At 50.9% G+C, this 18,126-nt stretch overlaps 1 protein-coding gene across 1 annotated transcript; it reads left to right on the forward strand.

The window, feature by feature from the left end:
- The first annotated feature begins 2,203 nt into the window (after nucleotides 1–2,203).
- PLEKHB1 (pleckstrin homology domain containing B1) lies at nucleotides 2,204–17,225 on the forward strand. The gene is made up of 8 exons (XM_052652836.1): nucleotides 2,204–2,221; nucleotides 5,229–5,304; nucleotides 6,671–6,823; nucleotides 7,416–7,518; nucleotides 8,646–8,685; nucleotides 11,353–11,457; nucleotides 15,382–15,481; nucleotides 16,040–17,225. Exons 1-8 carry the CDS (start codon nucleotides 2,204–2,206, stop codon nucleotides 16,174–16,176), a joined length of 732 nt encoding a protein of 243 aa, XP_052508796.1. The 3' UTR covers nucleotides 16,177–17,225.
- The last annotated feature ends 901 nt before the right edge of the window (nucleotides 17,226–18,126 follow it).

Raw genomic sequence — 18,126 nt, forward strand, 5'->3', positions numbered from 1 at the left:
TATCAGGGAAACCAGTAAAGAGCACACCCCTCACTGCCCCTTTGCTAAGGACAATCACCAGCTGGGGCCTGGGGCAAGTAGGTAGGAAGGTCCATGATTTGAGTGGTGAGGTAGGCACTGGTCAGGCAAGGGATGTACAGAGAGCAAGAGAACAGCCATCTTGAATGTCTTAACCATATACGTTTCCTTTGAGGGTAATGAAAATGATATGTGAGAGTTCCTTGGTTGCCTAGTGGTTAGGAGTCTGGCCTTTCACTGCTGTGGCCTGGGTTCAACCCCTGGTTGAGGGACTGAGATTCCACAAGCCAAAGGAGGGGTGCAGCTAAAAAAAGGAAGAAAATGACATGAGACTAAATAGTGGGAATGGTTGCACAACTCTGTGAACTTATCAGAATCGGGAGTTGGGGACTTTAAAAGGGTACAGTTTCATACGTTCATGTCATACATACATTTTCATAATATGTAAATTATATCCCACTAAAATTATTATTAAACTTTTACATAAGAGGTTTTACTTTTGCTCCATTTGCAGTTTGATGGAAATCTCAGAATTTTTTCTTAGTAAATAGAGATGATATAAATCATTCTCATTATGTTACTTTCTAGAAAATGTAAGTAGTAAACTTTCATTTGATAAGCCAGCCCACTATTCTCTAAACAATATATTATCTGAGAGCTGTTCATCCACCAGAGACATTTGAAATAACAAAACACTTTCTCTCTGCCAATGGTGCTCTGTACCACAGTTACAACAGAAATGTAGATACTTATCGGCTTATTAGTCTTAACATATTTTAGTTGATTAAACAGTCTCTCAAAGCCATCACTGATGGAGCTATGATCCCTACTGTGCTCTCAGCACTTCTTGCTTGTCAGGCCAATACTCTTTCCACTCATCTGCACAGCTGTGAACATTAAAAACAGTCTCAATAGCAATCATCACAGCTTCAAGCATCTATGAAATCCCAAGAACTATAAGTAAAATGTGACAGGTGTGTGCATTTTTTCCTGGGCAGAATACATTTATCAGGTTCTCAAACAGAGTCATTGACCAGCATTTCAGAGTTTGATGTCAGGTCATGCTGCGTTGTGCAGCACACGCGGGTTGGCTCCCTGGGTTGGGAAGATCACCTGGAGACAAAAACGGCAACCCACTCCAGTATTCTTCCCTGGAGAATTCCATGGACAGAGGAGCCTGGTGGACTACAGTCCACGGGGTCGCGAAGAGTCGGACATGACTGAGCAACTAACACACATGCTGCGTTTAGATTTTGTAGTGGAATCTGTGGTTTTAGTTTGCCAAGCATCCCTTCCCTTTTTTCTTGTCATAGCACCCCCTCTTTGGTTGGGGGAATAGGGAGACCTTCTTATGAATTCCACAATGATGCTGGAAAATCTCTTTTCCTCTGTTACTAACTCCAGAGGAGGTAATTTTGGAGCTGTCTGCACTGTTCCCTCACATCATCCCTCTATGAAGGAGCCACCCCAGGGGAGCAAGCAGAGCTGGGGAGAGCGGCAGCACCCAGATTCTCTGAGGTCAGCTTCACCCTTCCCTTCCTCCCTTCCATCCTTCTGCAGAAGAGGCGGCAACTGTAGTCTGGAGAAGGGAGGGGTGGGACGGTCCATCCAGGACACAGGGATGCAAAGCGTGACTTGGGAGAACTGATTTCTGGGGCTGCACGGAGGGGATGAGCTCCGGGGCAAGCAGGATCAGCCCTGGTGGATCCCTCAGCAAGGCATGCACTGCACGAAGGGCCGAGGTACAGGGTTAGCTGAGGTCAGGATTACAGAAACCCAGGAGCAAGACGGGGAAGCTTAAAGAGCCAAGCCGTGTCTCCAGGACTGGGGTGACGGCACGGTCAAGCCCGGCTGAAGGAACATTCAGCCCCGCCCCCGACCGAGAGGGGAGGGCGAGCCCCGCCTCCCACCCCGGGAATCTTATCGATGCTAGTGCAACGCCACCTCCGAATCATAGATGACTTGTTATCCAGCGAACTGAAGGTCAAATAGGGGATCCACCGGTGAGCTTGGGGAGCGGACTGAGAGAAAGGCCGGCTTCTCTGGGAGCTGTGTGCCCCCTTTCGCCACCCCCTCCGGTCTCCACTTGGTAGCACCTTCCTGATCCCCTTATCTCCGAGGCTCTTAGGGATATGCCCCCCTGCAGGAGCCTTCTGGGAAATGCTGCTCTGACCGCCCAGGAGCCATGAGTCCCGCAGCTCCGGTAAGAGAGAGGTCTCTGGGACAGGACAAAGGACCCAGGGCAGGGTGGGTTCTGTTCTCAAGGGATCTTTCAGGCCTGGACAGTCTATCTCCTCTCGAATGACATCCTGGATCTGCTCTTAGGTGGGGCTTCGTGGGGTTGAACTATCCAAGGAAATGATCCTGGAGGAACAGACGGTGGTGGTAGATAATAGTCTTCTCTCCCTAGTTGGGCCCCTTTCAATCCATTTTTGACTGTCCTAGAAATACCTTTCCAGGCCACAAATTGTACCACCTAGCTCCTCACCCAATCCCAAGCTCCAGTCACTAAAATGCCCAGGCTCCTAAGCCTGTCTTCCAAGGCCTTCATGTTACATCCTTGCAACCCCTACAGCTTCATCACCCACCGATCCCCATGCCCTCCCACCCCAACCCCTGCACTCTGCTTTCCAAACACTGAAATACTAGACACTCATTGTTGTTCAGTCTCTCAGTCATGTCCAACTCTTTGCGACCCCATGGACTGCAGCACACCAGGCTTCCCAGTCCTTCACTATCTTCTGGAGGCTGCTCAAATCAGCCTCTGTTGACCCCTTTTCCTGCCCTCAATCTTTCTGAGCATCAGGGTCTTTTCCAGTGAGTCCTCTCTTCCCATCAGGTGACCAAATTATCGGAGCTTCAGCTTCAGCATAAGTCCTTCCAATGAATATTCAGGACTGATTTCCGGTAGGATTGACTGGTTTGATCTCCTTGCTGTCCAAGGGGACTCTCAAGAGTCTTCTTCAGTACCACAATTTGAAAGCATCAATTCTTGGGCACTCAGCCCTCTTCATGGTCCAACTCTCACATCTGTACATGACTACTGGAAAAACCATTTGTTGGCATAGTGATGTTTCTGCTTTTGAGTATGCTGTCTAGGTTTGTCATAGCTTTTCTTCCAAGGAGCAAGTGTCTTTTAATTTCATGGTTGTAGTCACCGTCCACAGTGATTTTGGAGCCCAGGAAAATAAAATCTCTGTTTCCATTTTTTCCCTTCTATTTGCCACAAAGTGATGAGACACTCATACTCATCCTTCAAGACCCTGCAGCCTCCTCTGGGAAGCCTTCCTGAATCTCTTCATCAGCGTCACACTTTACTTTCCCATTGTCAGATTATACTCTACTTTGTGTGTTTATGTTGGAACATAAATACTGTATTTTGTGTGTTTCCCAGACTGGAAACTGGGAAATGAAGGGGCTTGTCGGATGTTTCTTTGTGCCTTCTACTAATGCCCAGTGCCAGTACTGAGTATCAAGAAAACATGGCAAAACTAGGAGCCTGGTTTTCTCCCTGTAGTTTTACATTTTTCTAGAAAATTAGAGCTCGAGATTCTTGGGGAAAAGTATTTCATGCTAAATGAATGAACAACATAATGACAAAAGCAAAATAAAATCACAGATGCAGCCTCGCACCTGTGCTCCGAGTGGGCGCAGGGCTACCTCCCACGAGAGGCTGTATAGTTCCCAGGTCTAGGCCTGCAGACTACAAGTCCCAGAAGGACTCCTGTCAGCCCGTCGCTACACGCCCCGCCCCCTCCCTGGGGGTGGGGCCCCGAGGCAGCTAGGCTCTGGGCTGCAGCGGGGAGAGTGAATTGCCCCCGGCACTTTGGGGCACTCAAAGCGCAGGCGCAGCGGGTTGGGCGGCAGCAGCATCAAGTAACGGCCGTTTTGGCAGCAGCACCGCAACAGGTGTAGACAGGTGGGTGCATTAAGGGGGGCTTAAGAGGGAGTTTACACCTGGCCTTCTTGTCTGACCTATGTCAGAGCGTGAAGATGGGAGGGAGCGGCCGGAGAAGCAGGGACAAGGCAGGGGCCTTCCACCCCAGGTGTGCCAGCCAGCCCATGCTACGCAACAACAGGTGTGAGTTAGTTGGGGAGGGCACTTGGATTCCAATCCAAGCTCCATCACACAAGCACTGGACAGAGTTGCAGTGGGGCCCAAACTGTTCATTGACTCACCTGGGGATCTTTGAAGACTATCAGTGCTTACCTCCTGCCCTCAGACATTCTGATTTTATTGTTATGTGATATGGGCTGGATATTTGGGAGTTTTAAAAACTCCTACGGGGATAATGCTTAGAAGACAGGACTGCTGGGTGTGAATCCTGGCTCCACTGCTTACTAATCAAGAAGATCTGTGCAAGTGACTGGACCTCTCCAGGCCCCAGTTTCCTGGACACAACAAGGAATATTGTGAGGTAATAGATGAAACCACTTTAGAAGTATACCTGGCATACAGTGCTCGATAAATCATAGTTGCTGTTGAACTATTATTCTGTGCACTTTGTAAATGGGTTCTTTGTGTGTGTGTGTGCTCCGTCGTGTCTTACTCTTTGCGACCCCCAGGGACTGTAGTCCGCCAAGATCCTCTGTCCATGGAATTTTCCAGGCAAGAATACTGGAGTGGGTTGCCATTTCCAACTCCAGGGAATCTTCCTGACCCAGGGATCAAACCTGCATCTCCTTCGTCTCCTGCATTGGCAGGTGGATTCTTTACCATCGAGCCACCTGGGAAACCCTGGTGGGGATCAGATGTGAGGAGGGCTTTCTTATGAAAGTCCCTTGTTTACTGCCATGATTCTACTATTCTCTGGTGCCAGCATTTCAGTATTCAAGGGTTTCTAACATTTTCAGAGTTCCTCACTCCAGTCTCTACCTCCCTGATGGACACCCTTATACAGATCTAGATGTGGAGGCTGGGAAAAGGGACTTGGTCAAGGTTATAGGGATGAGATTGGAATCCAAGCTTCTGACCCCCACCCCCACCCCCACTGCAAAGTATGGCTGCCCTGCTGACCCCACAAACACAGTGCTCTCATTATGTGCCCGGAGCCAAGAATGGAGAGGAGACAGACAGGCTTGCCCTTGTTTGTTTATTCACACTCCCTTAAACCTTTCCTCAGTGGCTCCCCCAGGGAGGACCGGGGTGGGGGGTTTTCTCAGGGGAGCCTCTGTGGAGCAGCTGATGAAGTCTGTGATCCCTCTGACAGGTTCCGCCTGACTCCACCCTGGAAAGTCCTTTTGAGGAAATGGCCCTGGTGAGGGGCGGCTGGCTGTGGAGACAGAGTGAGTGACCCTGGGCCAAGCCCTTGTCTGTCCTGTACCTTATCTGGGGCCAGGGGTGAGGGAAGTGGCCTGTTGGACTTGCACAGTGAACCCTTCTCTCAAGAAACCATGCCCTTTTTATCCTTCCCTCCTTTGGACATACTCTTCGCTCTGCTGGGAATGTCCTTCACATTCCTGACTGCTTAGTAAACTACTTATTTTTCAAGACCCAGCTCAGGTGTCTCTTTCTGAAAAGAGCCTTCTCTGCCTTTTCTCTACTCCCCACCCCAGCCCCTGCTGTAGCACCAAGCTGGGTTAGCAGCTCTCTTTTCTGTTCCCAGTGCCTCACGCATACCCCTCTTATAGCACTGATCAATACTTCACCATCCTTACCTGTGGGCCTCACCAGTCCCCTACCGCATACTGTCTCCAGACTGTGAGTGCCCCGAGTGCAGGGACTGGGTTTAACCCCCTGTGGCCCAGAGCTAGCCACAGAACAAGGCACAGAACAAAATGAAAAATGCCTCTGTTCTTCAGAATTTGTAAAGTAAAAAAAAAGCAAAAACAGAATTTGTAAAGTAAAAAGCTCTCTTAGTCTTTACCCATTTCTGTTAAGACTTCCAGTCTCGAAATGTCTAAAGCTAGAGATCAGTCTTCCAGATCCACCTCTGACCAGAGTCATGGTCTGAATAAGAGCTGTCCTGGGCTAGGAGCTTCCCGATACCCCATGGCCCATCCTCAGTTCATTCAGTCCAGAAAACACTGAGTCCAGGTCCTGCTGGGTTCTAGGATCTGTGAGGTGAGCTATGGACAATCCCTCTGCTCTCCATTTGGCAGAAGAAACTGACACTATACAAATGACTGTCCCCCGGGGCCTTTGTTTTTAAAGTACACAATAACTGTACAACCCTCAGCAGAATGGATGCAATGGAAACTGAAGGTTTCCTTAAGGCAAGCGTGTGACGACTAGTTTTCTATTAATTCTTGCAAAAATCCTATTCTGCATTCATACAAAAACAATTTAATGCTTTTTCTCTGACAAACTGTACATATAGAAACAAATGTTCAATTGGACATGAACTTAAACTATCACATGTCTTGTGATACTTAAAAGATTTCCAGCCTCCCCCAAGGAAGGAATCAGATCATTCATTTACCATTCAGCACATGTATGGATCCTTGACTATGTTGTTAGGCTCAATGGGAGGCAATGGGTGAGCAAGACAGAGAGAGGCCCTGCCATCATTTCAGGGAGTAGACAGACAAGGAAGGGGTGATTACAACACTGGGGGCTGGGGATAAGGGGATGTTGGGAGCCCACCCACGGCTCCTGCCCCCACTCAGGCTCTGTGATCAGCCCGTATTGTGGGTCTGGAATATCGCACAGGCTCCATCCTCCGCCGCTGGAAGCGGAACTGGTTTGCCTTGTGGCTGGATGGGACCCTGGGCTACTACCACGATGAGACTGCCCAGGATGAGGAGGACCGCGTGCTCATCCATTTCAATGTCCGCGACATAAAGATCGGCCAAGAGTGCCACGGTGAGCCTCTTTCTCTCTGTGACTACAAGCTCGGCCCTCCCACTGTGTCTGAGAACACCTGCCATTCTCAGGCATTCTTTGCAGCTTTCAGAGGCCTTCCACAGACGTTGCTTCTGGGCCTCTATCAAATCCAGTTCATGTGGTGTAAGTTAAGAAATGAGTTCCTTACTGAGTTCCTACCCTGTGCTGAACCTGGGCCCTATGCTGGGTTCATAAAGGTGAGTCAGACACAGTTCCTGCCCTCTCCAGTGCTAGGAATGGGAAAAAATGAAATGAAATAAGGAGGCTCAGAGAAGTTAAGTAACTGGCCCAGAGCTACCCAGCAAATATCCTTGACCAAGGCTCAGGTCATAATTATAACAGGGAAACTGGGAGAGAGATGTACCTAGTTAGGGAAGCAGGTGATGTGGAAAGGTGGGAGGGTCTAAAGAGTTGAGTAAAATCCCAAGGAAAGTATGTGAGATCAGAGGAGGTCAGCAGTGGCCAGTCAACAGGACCCAGAGAAGTCAGTTCCTGTTCTTGTTCCCGGTTTGCTGGGGAGACCTGGGGCCTGTGCCCTGTGGAAACCCCATACGCGTGTGTCGGCCTTTAGATGTGCAGCCCCCAGAAGGCCGGAGCCGAGATGGCCTGCTGACTGTGAACCTGCGGGAGGGCTCCCGCCTGCACCTGTGTGCTGAGACCAGAGATGACGCCATGTGAGTCACTCCCAGGAGAGGATGGGGCGGTATCTCGGGAATATGACCAATGTCTTCCTCCTCGTTGAGCCGCTAGCACCCTAACGGTAGGAGAGCGGGACAAAGACCAGTGAGCATGGTGGTTCAGTGGAGGCTGGGCAGAGTGGGTTTGAATGACTCACGGTGATTGGTATGGTATCCAGTAAACTCCTGACATGGTCCACGATGAATTCAAGACTGTTGTGGGAGCAGTGTGTGCACAGCTGCCTCAGGTGTGGTCCCTGGTTATTCCTCAGGGTCAGGCATCTAACAGCCTCTTAGGTAAGCCCTCACTTGGGGTGACACACAGGAACAGACAGCCCTGTGGCATCTTCAGAGAGCCCTCCTCTCACTCCCTTCTTAGAAAATGGCCTGGGGTGGGGGGTACTCTGATCTGAGGGATAGACCCTAACGCACCTAACAGAGGTAGCCCGTGGGGCGCCCTGTGTTGGATGCAGGTCCATGCTGCAAGAGCCTGGGTGTGTCTTCCTCAGGCGCCTTTTGCTCACTCACATTCTTTCCCTTCCTACTCTCTGGCAGAGGGTCAGTTGGCCTTCACGCTATAGGAGAGTGAAAGAGATGGGATGTGTGGGAGCAGGGGAAGCCGAGCTCGGGGTAGACAAAGCACAGAGCCTCCTTGTCCACCCCAGCCAGGTGCCATGGCAACCAACAAAGGCTCAATTGTCCGGTGTCCACTAGGCGTTCCCGGGGCTCTGGGGTCAGAGTGTAGGGGAACCGAGTTTGTAGGTTTGGGATGTGGAGGTAGGCTGCAGCCAGAGGACCAGCCTAGGCATGTCAGAATCTGAACCACTAAAGGACCACCCAAGCCCAACTGTCTTTTGTCTAGATGGGAAAACTGGAATCTCCCCAGCGGTGAGGAGACTGTGGACTAAGAGAGTTATAGAACTGCAGCAGCTCAGCTGGGGGCTTGTCTGTGTGACTGGGGCAACTGAGGGGGTCCCCTTTGTCTTCCCAAGAGAGTGAAGAGGATCTCCCCTTCACAAGGGACTGGGGCTAGAGGCGGGGTAGGGGAGGAAAGTCTAAAATGTGGGGCCCAGTCTCCCTTCTCCTGCACTCCCTCCTCATGGTCTCGTGGGTTTGCATTGCAGAGCGTGGAAGACGGCACTGCTGGAGGCGAACTCCACGCCGGTGAGCTCCCTTCCTCCCTGTCTCCTCCCCACCCTACTTGCCATGGAATCAAGGGTGACTCAGGCTTAGTTCCCGCCTGCCAGCAGTTCTCAGTTTCCATATATGTGAGTGAATAGACTTGTGCAGACTCAGAGGCCCTGAGTCCCAAGTGGAAAAGGACAGAAGATGGCCAATGGGTGAATAAAAGATATTCACCAAAAGATTTGGAGGAGGGAGAGAGGCCTCCAAGAAGGCTTGTTGAAGGGGGTGGCATGTGAGCAGGAGGAAAGGAACTATCTTTTATCCAGCAACTATTATGTATCAGGTGTGGTATAGTTGTAATACCAGCTACTCTCACAGCCTTCCTGTGAGGTTGGGATTATTGTTCCCCCTCTGCAGATGATAAGGTTGAGCTTTATTTATTCACATAACAAATATTTACTGAGTTCCTACTATATGCCAGGCACTGTGCCAAGGAGTGGCACATAATCAGAAGATAGCAGAGGAGATGTGGGCCCTGCCCTCCTGGACTCAGCCTAGTGGGGAGCTAGATGTGAAGTCACAGATTAGAGTTGGTGGTTCCACCGCAGTGATGAGAGCTGCTCAGACAGAGATGGCAGAGTGCATTCAGTGTGCGTCCACCGTGATGCCCTGACCCAGGTGGGAGTCCAGACAAGGCTTAAGACCTGGAGGATACCAGAGATCAACTGGGTGAAAGGGGTGGGGTGAGGGGAACAGCTTTCCAGGCAGAGGGAGCTGCAGGTGCAAGGGCCCTGAGAAAGGTTATGATGTTGGCAAGCTGACAAACAGAAGGAAGGCTGGGGTGACTGCAGCTCAGGGAGCGAGAGAGCAGTCGGGGAAGGAGGGCTAGCAGGCCAGGCACGAAAAGCTGCGTTGAGAGTGGTTTCTGCTGAGAACACTGGGAGTCATTAAAAGTTTTAATAAGACCAGGCTTGTGGTTTTAAAAAGATAATCTGGCTGCTAGGTAGGGAATGGACTGAAGAAGGTCAAAGTGGATGCCCAGAGATCTGTTAGAAGGCTGGGACAGGTGCAGGCCATCTGGCTGGGGGTCTGGACTAAGGCCTTGCTGGCAGAGACAAGCTGATGAGGAGGACAAGACACATTTAGGAGGTGGAGTCAACAGAGCTCAGTGACTGATGGAGGTGAGGTTTTGAGGAGCTGCCCAAAGCCCCCAGCTCTAAGGTGGCCCAGCCTGGCCTCAGCCCCCATCTGCCTGACCCCAGACTCTGTGCCTGCTCCTTCTACCTGTGGCACAGTAGAGCCTCTTCTCATCTGGAGAAAAAGTCTGTTGGGAAGTGGCAGGTAAGACTGGAACGCATTTAGAAACTCCCGCAGTATCCGCCTGCTGAGGGCTGGGCATTGTGCTTGAGGACCTAGCATCCACTGTATCAGTTAATCTTCAATAAGAAAGAGGAGGGGCTGGTATTCTTAGTCCCATTTTACAGATAGGGGAGCTGAGGTTCAGAGGGGAATTGGCTTGTCCAAAGTCTCATGGTCATAAATCAGTGGATTGGAACCTAGGTCAGTGAGATTTTGAGGGAAGGGAATTATCCACAGAAGGAGCTACATGAGCAAAGCTGGGTAAGTGGTATGTGCAAATGTGTATGTGCAGACACGTACGTCTAAAGGCCAGGAGTCTGACCTGGCTGGAGGATAAAGCGTGGAGGGAAAGAAATAAGAGACGTGACCTCTGAGGAGCCACATCACAAATGCCTTGAAGTCCAGGAAGGAAGTGAACTTTATCCTGAGGGCTGTGGGGAACTATAAAGGGCATTAAGCAGGGGGGCTGTGGTCAGGCTTTGGGGAGCAGACTCGAGCTTCTGGGTAGAGGCGGTATAAGAGGAGGCTGGGGTGGTGATCAGCTGGGTAGAGTGACCTGGCTCTGAGCTCCAAATCTGGCTGAGGCAGGGCAGACCTGTCGTCCCACCCAAGAGGGTCAGAAAGAAGTAGGTGAGGGCTGGCCGTCTGCACTCTGTGACTCTATGAAGCTGCCTGTCCCTTCTCTGCACCCACCTTCCTGCTGCTCTGCTTCCTACATCTCTCTGCTCCGACCTCCACTCCATCTCCCACTGCTCTACACGCACGTACATGCACACCTCCCTCTGGTCACTAGACTTGCTCGAACTGGATGTATTTGTGTCTCTGTGTCTTTGTACCAGTGTCTGCCCACCTCTGAGTGTTCACGCCTGTGTCTGTCTGTCCTGTACCTACATAGGAGTGACCTCTGCTTCATCCCTCTACATCCTGCAGGGTTATACCCTACACTGGGTGGAGGTTCCAGGAGGAGCCCCTGACTCTGGCTGTTCCAGGGAACACAGTGGTGGGGGGCACAGTCATGGGTGATGGGTGCCGGTGGATGGGTCAGTGATCGGAGCTATGCTGTGCTCCCTGGAGACTGGGAGCCTCAGCGGCCTGGAACAGGTGAAGGTGGGCCAGTTCTGGAGAGACACTACTGATCCTTCTTCTCTGTGTAACTTTGGCAATTTCACCACCTCTTCTGAGCCCTCCACCATTACCGTGGGCTGAAGAAGAAGAGGATAGCTATTCCCTTGCCCAGCTGGCAGAGGGCTTTGCTAGGGCCTGTGAGGAGCTCTGAGTCTCTCCAGATGTAGAGGGCCTCTGACACCCCCCCTTCCTCCCCTTCTTGGGTTTCTGTGGCTTGAGCAGGCCCCAGCTGGAGCCACCGTCCCTCCCAGGAGCCGCCGGGTTTGCCCCAAGGTCAGGTGTGTGACCCGCTCGTGGAGCCCCTGTAAGGTTGAGAGGCGGATCTGGGTAAGTGCGGGTTCAGCCCTTCCTGCCACCATTCTGGCCGCCAGGACGTGCCTCCTAAAGTGGGCCCAGCCACATCCCCTCCCTGCTCACAAACATTCCATGGCTCCCAACCATTCGTAGGACAACCAAGCCTGCTTTCAAGGCCCCTGGGCTCGGGCCTGGGCCAGACTCGCCCACCTCCTCCCGCTCGTCCCCTGTGCTCCATCTGCTCTGCTCTGTCCTCTGCTCCCAGCTGTGCCAGACCTTTTCCCTCTCTCCAGCCTCTCTATAAGCTGCCCTCTCTGCTGCAAAGACCTTTACTTTCCTTACTCACCTGACAAAATCCTCTGAGACACCCCGCAAAGACTGCCGGCTCCTCAGGGGGGCTTCCCAAACCTCCAGCCATGGTCACTCCCTCCCACTGCACTAGTGCTGGTACTGTCTTCATTCTGCCTGATTTCTAGTCCCTTCCTTTCCGTCTCTAGTCTCCCACGAGACCTGGAACTTCCTTCAAGGCAAGAATCAGGTTAGGTCAGCTGTGCCCCTTGGGAGCCTGGCACAGTGCTGGGTATACAGCAGGTGTGCAATGAGTGCTCAGTGATGTGGGCAGTCTATTTTGATTCTCCTACTCCTGGTGCATGAAGCTGGGGCGCAAGAAGGCCTCAGGCAGTGTTCACTTAATGGGCAAATGAATGAGTGAAGAAAGGGAGAGAGGAAGGAGTGAAAAACCCTGTTAGGGCCCCGCTACTGCATATTATAACTTAGTCCGTGTCTGTCTCCCTGCCACACACCCCAGCCAGTGTTTCCAGAAAGCAGGATTTGGGGGCGAATCCTCTCTCTGTCCCCAGTGCTCAGCCTGGCATGAGGTGGGTGCAGCGAGGGGGCTTGGGTTAGAGTACCTGTGGTCAACTGTGAACTTTTCTAACACAGTGACACTCAATGTAGCTGTGCGTTAGAATCGCTTAAGGACTTAAAAACAATGGAAATGTTCAGATCCTACCTCTGGATGCTCTAATTGTGTAGTTCTGGGGTGGTGCCTTGGAAATCTGTGGTTTCAGAAATTTCTCCAGACAATTCTAATGTGCAAAACCACTGAGCCCAGCAGTGCTAGCAGCACCTGGCTGCATAGAGGTGGCTCTGCTGGATTCTCACTGTGCCTTGGGAGTGGGCAGTGTAGGAAAGACTGTCCTCATTAGTAGACCAGAAGACTGAAGCTCTGAGAGGTTATCTAACATGACTGGGAGCACTTAATTCGTCAGTGATTCCCAGCCCAGAATTCTAAGGCATCTATGGGTAAGACATCGTCATACCCAAACTAGGATACAAATTGTTTACAGTGGAGATGCCTAAAAATAGAATTTTAAAAGCTATAAACCTATGTATACACAGCAGCTTTTCCTTTTTTCCCCTTTTGTGTGTCCTTTTTTCTAGTCTTATTGAGTTATAATTGACATATAACATTATATTAGTTTAAGGTGTACAACACGATATATTTGTATACTGTAAAATGATTATTAATGTACAACAGCTTTTCTGAGGGGAGGGGTCTATTTGTATGTGACCTCCTAATTGACTGTGTCCCCACCTACAAAAGGGGCTGGACCTGAGGAGAGGGAGGGGATCTGGGATCAAACCCTTAGGGTCTGTCTGGGAGGTCTCTGGGGAGTCCCCTGCCCCGTTGCCAGGTAACTCATATGAGTTTACCTCGGGGCCTCTTAGGCATGGAGGATAGAAACAAATGCCCCACAGAGACATGAAGTGGTGTTTTCCACTTTCTTCAGGGCCTGGGACGGTCACTGGCTCACAGTGCAACTGCAGGGCAGATGTAGGCTCTGGACCTCAACTTCCCGACCAGTAAAACTGAGGATCTGAGAGCATAGATCTCTTTAGTCCCTTCTAAGGCTTAGAGCTCAGATCCTGGTCACCCCCAGCAGAAACCCCTATTGGATCACCCTTCGGGAAGGAGCACAGCAGGAACGTCACTTGAGACTGAGCCTTGTTTGTCTGAGCCTTCTGCATTGCTCTGGGTCTGGTCATTGTCCCTGACTTGAAATTGGACTTAAGAATTGGGTGACTATAGTTCCAGTCTGACTCTGTATTTGACTCGAGATAAATTCAATGTATTAGACACCTGCCATATTCCAGTCAGGCCTATTTTTAGACCCAAGTGGTGGTGGGAGTGTTTTCTTCAAGTGTGATGGGAGAAACACCTCACAGGGATACCAAAAATAAAACCACAGAGTGGCTGGTGCTGTGATGAGGGAATTCTAAGGGCCGTGGGTGCCCCAGATGGGGCCCTAACAAAACCTGAGGTTCAGAGAGAGTGATATGTTGAGTTGAGTGTGAAAGACAAGTTAGGTAGTTGAATAGAAAAAGATGAGAAAGGCATCCTTATCAAAGAGAAATGGCATAGATATTTGAAATCACAAGATGTGCTTGGAGGACTTCTCCTTACAACCAAACTTCTTGAAAGAGATGTCATGATATGTTGACTCCATCCCTCACTTCTCAACCATTCTTCAATCTGCCATAGTCTGGCTTCTTCCTTCTTTCCTCCTCCTCTGAAAAGTGTTTTCAAGGTCACCCACAATTTCCAAGATGCCAAAACCAACGGCTTATTCTCTTGGCACAGGACAAGAGAATGGACAGAATATATTTAGAAGATAAAATCATGAGATCTGGTGATAATGTGATGTGGGAGATGTGTGTGAAGACACAAGTGCCAACCTGCTGTCTTGGTTTAAGTGGGCAGTGGTGGCATTTACAGAAGCGCATTTACAGAAGAGCCGGCTGAGGGGTAGAAGGATGATGGAATCACTGTGAGATGCATTAAGTTTGGACACCTGAGCTTCCAAGGGACCACCTGGACCATTTAGGTGTAAAGTTCAGAAATATAAGGTGCAAAGGGGCTAAGAAGAGGGAGCCAGAAGAGAAGGGGATGCTGCCCCCTGTTCAGGTCTGTTCCCTTTGGGTAAAATGAGGGTCTTTTAGGAACTTAGGAACTTAGGGTCTTTAGGAACTTAGGAACTTTAGGTCTTTTAGGAAATTAGGAACTTCTGTTTCATTCAGCTTATATTTATTACTCCATGCTAGTCACTAGGCCTTGATGGCAATACAAATGAATTAAAGTCCTTGCCTACAGCTCACGTCGGTGGTGCAGGCAGGAGAGGTCAGGAGGAAGGCCAGGAACAAGAGGCACAAGCATAGGTCACAGAGAACTCAGAAAGAAAGGATTTTTTTCTGAGACCAGAAGGTCTTCCTGGAGTGGGTGACCTTTGAGTCAGGCTTTGAGGGATTGATAAAAATCTAATGAGGGAGGGAAAATGGACATCTATTCCTCCCTCCCAGAGAATGCTGACTGTTCTCCTCTGAGCCTACATCCCTGGCTGTGTGGTAGAGTGGAAAACAATGCCTGCTCTAAGGATGAGAGGAAATAACATATTATTTCCTCCCCCAGGACTTGGAATATAATGGATGCTTAATGATAGTTTAGTTACTTCTCATCTTTATCCTTCCTTTCTCTTCCTTCCTCCACACCCCCCTCTTATTTCCTGGGCCTTGTCCAGCCCCGCCCTCTCCATGACTGGGACAGTAGAGAAATCCATTGGCTTTCTCCAAGTGTGACCACTAGAAAGCTGCTATTTGCTAGCAGATAATAGCAAATCTATCAAAGGAAGTAGGGAGCCATGGAGAATTTTTGATCAGGGGAGGGCTAGGTAGGAAAACGGGGGCAGGAAAATGGCCTCACTGGGAGCTGAAGTTTTAGATAATAGCGGTCTTGTGGCGAGGCGGGGCTTTTCTTCAGGAGCTTGCTGGTAACTGGAGATCCATTTCTAAATTCGGTGAGGTGGCGCTGTGGGCCTAGAAGGGTGTGAACCAGGTGTGAGGGGTAGGGGACCAAAGCCTGGCCCCTGGTCTGGCAGCTGACCAAGCAGGGCTTCCCAGGTGCGTGTCTACAGCCCGTACCAGGACTACTATGAGGTGGTGCCCCCCAACGCGCACGAGACCACATATGTCCGCAGCTACTATGGACCGCCCTACGCGGGTAAGTCTCCGGCCCGCCCTTGCCCCTGCCTATATCCCCACCCACGGTCTGTCAGTCGGGACCAGGCCCCACCCTTTTAGTGACCACGTATTTTCCCAACGGGACCCTCTGCAAGGCCCTCCCCATCCCATAAATCAGAACAGCCCTGGGATCAGAGCCCCTCCCCACTCCAGAGCGGACCTCTTCTCTAGGTCGGCCCCTATCCGCTGGCTGCCCAGCAATACCCGTTCCTGAGTTGGTAGCGACCCCTGGTGGCTAATGCTGGAGACGCGGCCTCCCCTCACTCCAGGGTCTAGTGGTTGGGAAGGCCCATCCTGTGGTGTGGTCCAGAGATTTTTAGGAGACCCCACGCTTTCTTCGCCGGTCGACCCTAACCCCATGGTCCCAGAACGTCCGTAGCAGATCCAGGGAGTAGGAGCCGTGGGCACAGAGCGCGCATCCTTCCTGTTTCAAGGCCTACGTTTCTCCGACTGGAGAGCCAGAGAGTGGGCCCGGGACCTAGTGGAAGATCTCTCTGCTCTCTCAGGTCCCCGGCCCTCACAGATTTTCTCTCCGCAGGGCCTGGAGTGACGCACGTAGTGGTGCGGGAGGATCCCTGCTACAGCGCGGGCGCCCCCCTGGCCATGGGCATGCTTGCGGGAGCCGCCACAGGTGCCGCACTTGGCTCGCTCATGTGGTCGCCCTGTTGGTTCTGAGCCCTGGACCCTACGCATAGACCAAAAAGAGCCCCTGTCTCTTTGGTCCCACCTTTCACTAGCCAAGCCCAATCCCACTTTGGAAGCTATTATCCCAGGCACAAACATAGCTCAAAATCCTTCTATCTACTGCTAGACATTCCAGAAATCCATTATAGACATTTGGATATCTTTCTCCCAAATACACCAGGACACAGAAAATGCAAGTCATGGGGCTTCAAGTTCCTCAGTCACTGGAGACGCAAGAATCAGGTTCTTTCCTCTGGCAGCTCCAGGCTTGGTGGGGACAAACGAGTAAAGAGACACTTGACAAAGTGGAGTTATCAATCCGTTGACAGTATGAGGGCAAAGAGTGAGGAAGGTAGGCTAGGGCTGCAGTTGTTGGCAGGAGTCCAGAGCTGTGAACATAATGGCATGTCCAAAGAGTTGAAAGGGAGTCCTCTGGGCTGGGGTGTGGGCAGGGGCCAGATCATGATGGTCCCCCAGGCTAAGAAGGTGCTGAGTAAGGGGGAGATGTGAGCCTTTGGAGGGAAGTTTCATGATTGCACTTATAATGAACATATTGCCTGTTTTAATACCCTAACACCCCCTGAATTTAGCCCCATTTTTCCCACTACTAGATTTCTGGGTCCCTTGTTCCTTCAATGCTCAGAAAGCCCGTTTTCCATGTCAGGGTACTTGGGGCAGCAATTGAGCTGAACCTGAGGTCCCCTTGCTAGGGGGCAGGTGAGCTCTATTTGTGACTTGCCCCTAGGTTGGTGCCTCCATCAATAAATGATTTTCTACTCCCCAGGAGGTTGGCCCTCTATCCATAGCTGTGGCTACCACCATCTCAGGCTCTGTCCCTTGCTTCACTCTGGGAGAGATGGCAGTGTTCACCTCTGGGACCTGATCCATCTTTGTCTCAGTCCAGGAGGCCCCACATGTGCCTCCCTGAAGGTGGCCCAGCAGTCTCATTTGGTCCCCTTCTAGTCTCCTCTCCCATCCTGTCCCAGTCACTAGCAGAAATGCTAACATTCCTGCCCAGTAGCCAGAGTAGCGTGCTAAAATTCCCTTGTAGATAGGGGCTCCAGTTGCCCTGCTGCAGAAACTAATAAAGGTGTGGTTGGCTCTAGCCCTGACTCTGGCTTTGTTTGTTCCCCCAGGGTGCCCTGTCTCCCTGGGACATTTCCATGACTCAGCACTGACTAGTGCCTTCTCTGGTATAGTGAGAAGAGTGTGGATTCTGAGGTCAGGTAGAACTGGTGGCAGCACGTTAGCTGCCATGAGGAATTCTGGGGGCAAGTCACTTGACCGTTCTGGACCTGGCTTTCCTACTAGAAGCTGGCAGGTTGAAGTTGGCCATCCTTGAGGGCTTGGCAGGAGAGGTTGCCTGAGAATCTCTGTCATCTGAGCTGATGCATGATCCAGGCCATGCCCTGCCTGTCTGAGCATCCTGTGGTATTGGGTAGGGTCTTTTCCAGTAGGTTCCCATCCTTCTAGAATTGAGACAATCAGTTGTACTCATAGAGACAAGGTGCCTACGGAAGGAAACAACCATCTTAAATCAGGCCTTTTGAGGCTGTTACGTAACAGAAATCCCCTTTCTCAAACTGATTTAAGCCAGAGAAGGGAAAATATAGGGAGCTTCCGTGGTGGCTCAGATGGTAAAGAATCTGCCTCCAATTCAGGAGATCTGGGTTCAAAAGATCCCCTGGAGAAGGAAATGGCAACACACTCCTGTATTCTTGCCTGGAGAATTTCATGAACAGAGGAGCCTGGCAGGTTACAGTCCATGGGGTCGCAAAGAGTCGGACATGACTGAGAGACTAACATACACACACACAAGGGAAAATACTGGGCCTCAAACCTGAGAACCCAGAAACTGTGTGGTCCAGGGACATGAATATTATCACTTAAACTTTGCTTCGTTCCCATCTTTACAGCCACTGAATCTGCTGTGATCTGGAA

The sequence above is a fragment of the Budorcas taxicolor genome, chromosome 15 (genome assembly GCF_023091745.1).
Source record: "Budorcas taxicolor isolate Tak-1 chromosome 15, Takin1.1, whole genome shotgun sequence".
Lineage (NCBI taxonomy): Eukaryota > Metazoa > Chordata > Mammalia > Artiodactyla > Bovidae > Budorcas > Budorcas taxicolor.

Bases quoted from the DNA above. Each gene is read 5' to 3' on its own strand.
- PLEKHB1 (XM_052652836.1), top strand. The intron at 6,824-7,415 runs GTGAGCCTCTTT...GTCGGCCTTTAG, and splicing joins GATCGGCCAAGAGTGCCACG to ATGTGCAGCCCCCAGAAGGC. The intron at 15,482-16,039 runs GTAAGTCTCCGG...TTCTCTCCGCAG, and splicing joins CTATGGACCGCCCTACGCGG to GGCCTGGAGTGACGCACGTA.